The sequence below is a fragment of the Triticum dicoccoides genome, chromosome 2B (assembly GCF_002162155.2).
Source record: "Triticum dicoccoides isolate Atlit2015 ecotype Zavitan chromosome 2B, WEW_v2.0, whole genome shotgun sequence".
NCBI classification, from domain to species: Eukaryota; Viridiplantae; Streptophyta; class Magnoliopsida; order Poales; family Poaceae; genus Triticum; species Triticum dicoccoides.
In genome coordinates, this window is record NC_041383.1 from 810,221,918 (window position 1) to 810,230,979 (window position 9,062).

General features: G+C 44.7%; 1 protein-coding gene across 1 annotated transcript; it reads left to right on the forward strand.

The window, feature by feature from the left end:
* The first annotated feature begins 310 nt into the window (after nt 1-310).
* On the forward strand, nt 311-8,038 carry LOC119366502 (putative disease resistance protein RGA4). The gene is made up of 5 exons (XM_037632245.1): nt 311-398; nt 493-602; nt 714-904; nt 4,199-7,322; nt 7,689-8,038. Exon 4 carries the CDS (start codon nt 4,277-4,279, stop codon nt 7,310-7,312), a length of 3,036 nt encoding a protein of 1,011 aa, XP_037488142.1. The 5' UTR covers nt 311-398; nt 493-602; nt 714-904; nt 4,199-4,276; the 3' UTR covers nt 7,313-7,322; nt 7,689-8,038.
* Nucleotides 8,039-9,062: the final 1,024 nt, after the last annotated feature.

The following is a 9,062-nucleotide window of genomic DNA, read 5'->3' on the forward strand; positions in this document are numbered from 1 at the left end:
GAGTAGGACGCTGTCTGGCGTCGATGGCAGAGAGGCCTAGCAAGGTCGGTGCGTTAGTTTCTGCTCTGAAGATGGATTGGTGGAAGACTGATGTCCTCTTGCTGCTATTTTAAAGTGCTACTTGGGTTAATCTATTCATCATTGTCAGTGGGCGGTGACGAATGCTACTAGTAAATTACCACAAAGGAAGGACACTAATCAGCTTGTGAGTCTCTTTCACAAGGCTCAGCACACCGTCACAGCTCGCCGCCTTTGTGGAATATGTTGTCCGGTCATGGCCTGAACTTTTGTACGCAAGAAGGGGAGGGGGGCATTATCACCTAGTGTTGGCAGCCCGGGTATCCACGGGTCCATCATTTGCTCCTAGGTTTGTCTCCAGTACCCGACTACTGGGTCTGGTAAGGCCTCGGGAATTTTGTTCCATTTGTTCTCTCCAGTTAATCAGCGTTTGCAGATTGACACCACTCAGAGGAAGTTTTGTCTTGGTTGCAGATATCTGATTCAAGCAGGATTCAAGTGGAGAAAGGAAGGAGTTTGTGCTAGCACACACCATGCCGCTCTCCTCTTGCGCCACACTCATCATGTTACTCATCTGTATCCAGGTATATGTTCGATTAGATCTCAATGTTGTGCACTTTTGGATCTACAAAACAGTGGGTGCTACTTCTTTTGTTAACTAGTTGATCGATAATCTTGTACTATCTATATTGCAGGTGTAGCAACAGCATGCTTTTCTCCTGGTGACTGATCCATAATCTTCTATTATATATCTTTGTTCTAGCTTTGTGCGAGATCTTAAAAGTAGCAACGGGCTGACCATCGAAGCAAAATGGGTTCTCAAGGTGATAAATATTGATCCATATTATTGACGGGTTTTTCCTCATTGGGAGACAGGCTTTGGAAGGTACAGACTTGTAATCAACTTTACTTCAATGAATGAGAACAAGGAGCTGGTGGGTTCACAACCATGTGTGCCCACCATTGCGTCCCGGGAGAATCCTCTATCTTACTTTCATGATTACAATGGAATCTGTTAGCTACCATGATCCCTAGCTAGGCTAGCATGAGGAAAGCCAGTATGGGTTATTGATTGACAAGCTGGTTCAAGCACATAAATAAAAACATGATTACCGAAAATGGCCCACGCCCCGCTTTATATATATAAAGCAACGGCCATGCAAACTAGCACATACAACTCAAGGCCACACCACACACGCCCAAGGTAAGAGCATCTCCAGCGGCGCCCCCAACAGGCCCCCCAGGGCGACTTTTGGGGCCCCGGCGCCGATAAAAAACCCCAGTCGCGCCCCAAGACGCCAAAATCCGACAGCTCGGCCCGTTTTTGAGCCCGGCGATCCCAGGCTGAACCCAGCGCGCTGGGGGCGCTCGGGGGCTCCGGCGGAAGGGAAAAACACACCTGCGCCACACTGTCAGGCGAAAAGTCAAGGAAATCGTCCAGATTCGCCCCCCCCCCACCCCCGCTCGCTCGGCCACCACCCTGCCGATCCCGGCGCCGCCCACCGCCCATCACCGCTACATAGGCCATTCACCGCCGGAAAGGAGAGAAGGTTTCGCCGCAACAACCTCTTCACCACCTTCCGGGAGAGTTTTCTGGTGCTCCGGCCGCACAGGGCGGTATTACCGACGGCTGTGCACCTACGACGCCCGCTAGGTGTACGGCAATTTGCCTGCCCGGCCCGGCGATGGACTCAGACGACGAGAAGGCGCTCACGGTGTTGCTGGAGGAGGAAGTCAATGCCAATGTCTAGGAGGAGGAGCATCTCATGGTCCTCGCCGCCCTTGCCGGCCTGCTCGTGAATGAAAAGCCGCGGCGAGCTAGCTCTGCGCCCGGGCGGCTGGAAGCAAAAAACCGGCATCATCTGGAAGGCTATTGCATGCTCTACTCCGACTACTTTGCGGACGCTCCATTGCACGACGAAAGAATAGTTCGGCGCCGTTATCGAATGAGCCGAAAGCTTTTCCTCGGGATTTTGAATTCCATCCGGGAGGTCGACAGCTACTTTAAGTGCAAGAAGGATTGCACCGGTACACTTGGATTCACCTCAATCCAGAAGTGCATGATAGCTATGAGGATGCTTGCATACAGAGCTCCCAATGATTCACTCAACGACTATGGGCGGATGGCCGAGTCCATGACCATTGAGTGTTTCTACAAGTTTTGCAGGGTAGTGGTTGTAGTGTTTGGACCGCAATACTTGCGATCACCCAATACTGAAGACACTGCTCGGATCCTAGCATAGAATGCAGCAAGAGGATTTCCTAGGATGCTTGGAAGCATCGACTGCATGCATTGGAAATGGAAGAACTGTTCATTTGCTTGGCAGGGGATGTACAAAGGCGCCAAAGGCGGTTGCAGTGTGGTACTTAAGGTAGTGGCCACACAGAACCTCTGGACTTGGCACTCCTTCTTTGGGATGCCAGGAACTCACAATGACATCAACGTCCTGCAGTGCTCCCCTGTCTTTACCAAGCTTGTTGAAGGTCATTCTCCTCCACTGAACTTCGAGGTCAATGGGCGGCACTACAACAAGGGGTACACCTAGCTGATGGCATCTATCCGAGATGGTCTATATTTATAAAGACTATCTCAAACCCTGTGTTAGGAGGCAAGAACTCCCACTTTGCGAAGGTTCAGGAGGCTTGCAGGAAGGATGTCGAACGGGCATTTGGTGTGATCCAATCTCGATTTGCTGTTGTCCGGTACCCTGCTTAGACCTGGTTGAAAGATCAAATGTGGGAGATCATGACTTGTTGTGTCATGTTGCACAACATGATCGTTGAGAGCGAGCAGGAAGAGCCAGTGTTTGACACCGAACCATATTACAGGCAGGGTCCTCTCTTGCGCAAGTTGATCACCAGCTACCGGCAGCCTGAACTGCCTTACTCAATATGTGTTAGGAGAACCGAGACCCTCAGGTGCATCAACAAAAGCATCATGATCTGGTGGAGCACCTATGGAGGCTCAAGGGCAACACCTAACTCGACATGTGATGAAATAAGAGTTTTTATTTGTTGAACTATATAATTTGTATTGAATTATTTTTTGTTGAACTATTTGATTTCTGTTGAATTTCCGTAATGAACTATGTGATAAAAAATTACTTGTGTTGAATTTGCGCCGAACCACGGCAAATTTGGGCCGATTTGCACCGATATCGGGCCAGTTTATCGCCGAAACTGGGCCAAAAAGCGGTCACTTTGCAAAACAAATGGGTCGATATCGGTGCTTGGGGCGACCTGGGGGCAGCAGCTGGGAACCCAATCGCCCCCAGCGCCGATTTTTGCGGCGGCTCCCCCCTCCCCCCCGGGTGGTGATTTTCAAGCCTCCTGGGGGGCCAACGGCTGGAGATGCTCTAAGATACATTGGTGTAGAGGAATGTCTACAACACTCCAAATCACTCGAAGCAAAGACAAGAGTCACACTAGGAAGTCAGAGTGTATGTCGTCATAGATTGAAAAATAATTCAATGCACCATTTTCTTTGGTTAGACACATAGGAAGCTATGTGATGGTGTTACGGCCCAGTGTGTCCCACCTTGCTGGTAGTCGGCCCACATAGACCGTCCTACGGACCCCTAGGTCGGTTCTGCCATGGGCCATCGTGCCGGCCCATCAGATCTGTAGAAGGAGGATTTTGGAAGCCTTGCTATACAATACAAGCAAGCCGGATCCGTGGAGGACTCTCCTCCACTGAAGTCTCGTACTAGAACCATGTAGCTAGGGTCAAGTTAGTGGATTGGACTACATTGAGAGGGTCTGAACCTGGGTAAATCTGGTCTCCTATTTCTCAGTCGATCTATTCGCCTAGCCAGGATACCATGTCGAGAGATCTGCTCGATTCTACTGCGACACTATGCAGCGTCCATTTGACATCCACCATCCAATCATGCAAATTAAGCAAACTAATGAATCATTTTAATATAGAAAACTTAAGCACATGTCAATTTGCAATCACAATGAAATATGAAAGCACAACATGCTGACTCGGGAATCAGAACTCAATACTTGGCTTGGACCTCCTACTGAAATAAGTTGCAAAGCTTCATTATGCTAAATTTATTCAAAATGAAAATAAAACTCAGTAGTGGTATTTGTTAATGTCTTATACTTCTATATCAGTATAAGTTACCGAGACTTGTCTCAAGCATGTTAACATATCTTGTGCATTCATTTTCAGCTTTCGGTTTTTGCGATTCTCCAAAACAAGTCACCGTGGTGTTTTTGATGGATCTCTGGCTCTGAGTTTGTCTGGACCATGGCAACCATACTAGAATGCTTGCTTAGATCATGTGTTTGTAAATTACAACATTTCATTAGTAATGAAGTCAGACTACTCCTAGGGGTGGAAAAAGATCTCAGTAAAATCCTGGGACGAGTAGAATTAATACAATGTTGTATACATGATGCTGAGAGCAGGAGGACAAAAGAGCTAGCCGTTAACTACTGGCTTGGTCAAATGAGAGATGTTATATATGATGTTGATGAAATCTTGGACGTGGCTAGATGTGAAGGAAGCAAGCTACTTCCTGACAATCCTTCATCATCATCATCATCATCAAGTAAATTAGTTGCATGGAAAGGCCTTTCAATTTCATCTAGCTTTCGTACCCTCAGGCCACGTTATGATGTTGCTGTTCGGATTAGAAGACTCAACAAGAGGATAGAGGACATTACAAATGACAAGATATTTTTAACATTCACCGGTAGTACACAACCTACCAGAAATGCTCCAATATCCAAAATGATAAGAAGTTCCGAGCTTGTTGAGCCTAACCTTGTGGGAAAGGAAATCATACATTCTTGCAGGAAGTTGGTGGACTTAGTGCTTGCACACAAGGAAAGTAAGTCCTACAAGATCGCTATTGTTGGAACCGGAGGAGTTGGTAAGACAACACTAGCTCAAAGAATATACAATGACCAAAAAATAAAAGGAAGCTTCAAGATGCATGCATGGATTTGTGTTTCGCAAGACTACAATGAAGATACTCTTCTCAAAGAGGTTCTTCGAAATATTGGAGTGCATCATGAGCAAGGTGAAACCATGACAGAGTTGCAGAGAAAACTTGCAGAAACAATCAAAGGCAAGAGTTTCTTTCTCGTTCTAGATGATGTGTGGCGCTCCGATGTGTGGATGGATTTACTAAGAATTCCATTAAATGAAACAGTTACCGGAGTAATATTGGTAACCACACGAGATGATCAAATTGCAATGAGAATTGGTGTAGAGCATAAGCATCGAGTTGATCTCATGTCAGTAGAGGTGGGATGGGAGCTACTTTGCAAGAGCATGCACATTGATGAAGAGCAAAAAGTGCAAAATTTAAGAAATATAGGATTTGAGATTGTTCGCAAATGTTGTTGCCTTCCTCTTGCAATCAAGGTTACCGCTAGTGCTTTGGTATGCAAAGATCAAACAGAGAATGAGTGGAAAAAGTTTTTGGGAAAATATGCTGTCTCCCAAAGCTTACTCTCTGATGATATTGAAAGATGTCTGTATCTAAGCTACGATCAGTTGCCGCATCGTCTAAAGCAGTGTTTTCTTTATTGTGCTTTGTATACAGAAGATTCGGTCATTCTCTTAGGTGAAGTTACCAGGTTATGGATTGCAGAAGGCTTTGTCGAGGAGCAGCAAGGCCAACTATTAGAAGACATAGCAGAAGAGTACTTCTACGAGCTTGTCCATCGGAATCTCCTCCAACCATATGACAGGTGTTTTGACCAGGCTAAATGCAAAATGCATGACCTCTTAAGACAACTTGCTTGTATTATATCAAGAGAAGAATGTTTTATTGGCGATGTTGAATCATTAAGGAGTGAAAATATGTCAAAACTACGACGTGTTACTGCTGTCACTAAGAAGGACATATTGGTGTTACCTAGCATGGATAACGTGGAAGTTAAGGTGAGGACGTTCCTAACTATTTGTGGTCCACGAAGAATTGAGGATACATTGTTCAAGAGATTTCCGCTTCTTCGTGTTTTGGTACTAAATTACTCATTTGTGCAAAGCATTCCAGATTATATTGGAAAACTGATACATCTACGCCTACTTAATCTAGATTATTCTGGCATATCTTGTCTTCCAGAATCCATTGGCTCCCTAAAAAACCTTCAAGTGTTAAGCATGAGATACTGTGATGCTCTGCATAGCCTTCCATCCGGGATGACACAGTTGTGCACTTTAAGATGTCTTTGTCTTACTGGAACAGAAATAAATCATGTTCCAAGGGGGATAGGAAAACTGAAGTTTCTCACTCATTTACGAGGATTTCCAGTTGGTAATGGAAGTGATAATGCTGATGTACAATATGGATGGGAGTTGGAAGAGTTGTCTAGTGTGTCACAGATGAGGTATCTTCAACTGGTTCGATTGAAAAGAGCGGCACATCGTAGTTCAAATACAGTGCTCGTGGACAAAAAACATCTAAAAGAACTAGCACTGTCGTGGACTGAGCATAGAGATGGGTCATATTTGGAACAAGATGTTAGCAATGCTGAGAAGTTCATTGAGGATCTAATACCTCCAAGCAACCTGGAAAACCTATCAATTTCCGGATTCTTTGGTCGGCAGTTCCCCACCTGGTTTGGTACCGCCCATTTGTCTTCAATAATACACATGTACCTCGGAGAGTTACGATCATGTGTGAATCTCCCATCCATTGGGCGGTTACCTAACTTGAAATTTCTGAGAATTGATAGAGCATATGCAGTTACAAAGGTTGGACATGATTTTATTGGTTGCAGGAAGGATAATGAGTTAGTTGTTTTCCCTAAACTTGAATGGTTGATCATAAAAGATATGCCCAATTGGGAGGAGTGGTCTTTTTTTGATAAACAGGAAGAGGATGGAGCTGCTAAGATTTGTAGTGCTGATGCCCAGTATGCACAATTGCAACTGCTGCCTCGTTTGGAGAAGTTGCATCTAGTAGGTTGCCCAAAGCTGAGGGCTCTCCCTCGATGGCTTGGAGTGGACACCACCAGCTTGAAGGAGCTCAAATTAATTGGAGCAAACAGTTTGAAGGCCGTGGAGGACCTCCCACTGCTCTCTGAGCTCATTATTATTGAGAAATGTGAAGGCCTTCAGAGGATCTCCAACCTCCCTCAAGTGAAAGAACTGCGTGTACGTGGTAGTCCAAGCTTAAGCCATGTAGTGGGGGTGGGAAGGTTGCAGCTGTTGGGGCTGGGTGAGGATATGCAAGAAATCTCTTCCCGCTGGTTACCTGGGCTTCAAGAGCAACACCAGCGGCTTCATGGAGAAGACCTAGATGTCTACACCATGTTTACCAGTTAAATGGCACAAGGTATGTATATGTACATTGTATACTGGTTGGATATTTAATATTGCGTATTTGATTCTCTTAGCAACCATAGTTCATATTCTCACAAGGCAAATTTCTGCCTCTTTATTCAGCATATTGCATCTTTGTTCAGTTGTAAAATGTTTCTCTAAGTTCCTTATGTGCGTTCCTTCTCTTACTAACATGCAGTTCTAGCAACTTATGTTGGTGACTTTTTCCTTGGTTTGCTCACATAAATAATTATCTGAACAAATACATTTCATGTGATGGATGCCCCAGCCTTATGTATGCATAACCATATTATTTATATGCTTGTCATAACTATTTTCTTACTGTGGTTTCATCATGTTTATATGCTGGACAAAATAGTGACAGCCTAGGAATGGTGGCACGGCTTTCTCGGACGGGCAAAGAATGAAGCTTATCAATGCTGAAGATGTCATTCAACAACCTTGATATGCTGAAGGAATTTTCCTGAACTTCTTTGGGCAGATGCCCTGGAATGAATGCATCGAAATTCGTCATGTTTCTTTCTGAACTTGGGCCAACAGGCCGTTCTGTGCTGAACCAGTTGCTTTCGTATTATTTGTTTATAAACATGGGCAGTAGATCTTTATTGTACTGACATTTGGTGATTCGCTGCTACACTGATATTTTGTCCCTGTAATTTCACTGTGTTCCAACGTCTGCAACACCAAATTGATGTGTTATTATTATGTTCCTTGTAGCATACATACATACTATCTTAATGTCACACTTGACATTACCACAAGGATCCTTTGAGTCAAATCATAACCAATATGCTGTCTCTATATATGTATCCTGGTTATTGCAGGAAGTTGCGCACGCCTTGTAAGTTGGCGTGATGTTCCCTTGTGCTACGCTCGAAACATATAGGGAGCTCCCTCTGTGGAGCTGGAGCGCTACAACCTGCATCTGGTATAGCCCATGTAGTGGAGATTTGTGCAAGAAAGAGAGGGTTTAATTAGAGGTAGGACATCCCGTTAGACCCATTGAGTCGACTCACACTGCTGACCTCCACTAGCAGTCCACTACTCTACAGTCTACAGCGGCGGCGCCTTCTATGTCGTGTGTTTCACTTGAAACTTAACTGTCAATAAAACTGCAACATTGATTCTTACGAATTCATTAACTACATATCATTTACAGATGCCCCATACTTGAAATTACGAGACAGCAAAAATCCTATCGTTGTGTGAAATAATTGAGCTCATTCGGTCCGTTAACTCGAAATTACCAAAAACTAATAGCACACTTGACATATATCTTTGCCACTTTGCCATGCTCCCATGGCTTCTCGTGCTAAGCCCTACTTACTCCGTGCATAGACCGGACGGCGGACCCCTTTTGTCCCCATAGAAATCGTAGTAATTTTGTCTTGTGCTTGTCAATATAGGAGAAATTTTACACTATAATCTTCATTGGTAGCTGTGATGGGGTAGTATATGTACGTTGGCTGAGACTGAACTGGTCGTACGTCTTGTAAGAATCGACAATAGTGTCGATGTTCCCAAAGTTAATTGTGTTGTGCCGTGGAGATATGCGGCCTATTAGTAATATATTATTCATGTTGATTAGGAGTAGCAGTTCCTGCAATAGGTCCGTCACCTAGCGGTGCATCAAGGACATAATTCTTCTGTGCAGCAATGAGGATAAATCACAAATCACGGACCAAGTCCGCATCATTGCTACTAACATTTTTCAACATAGTTTTTCTCTAGG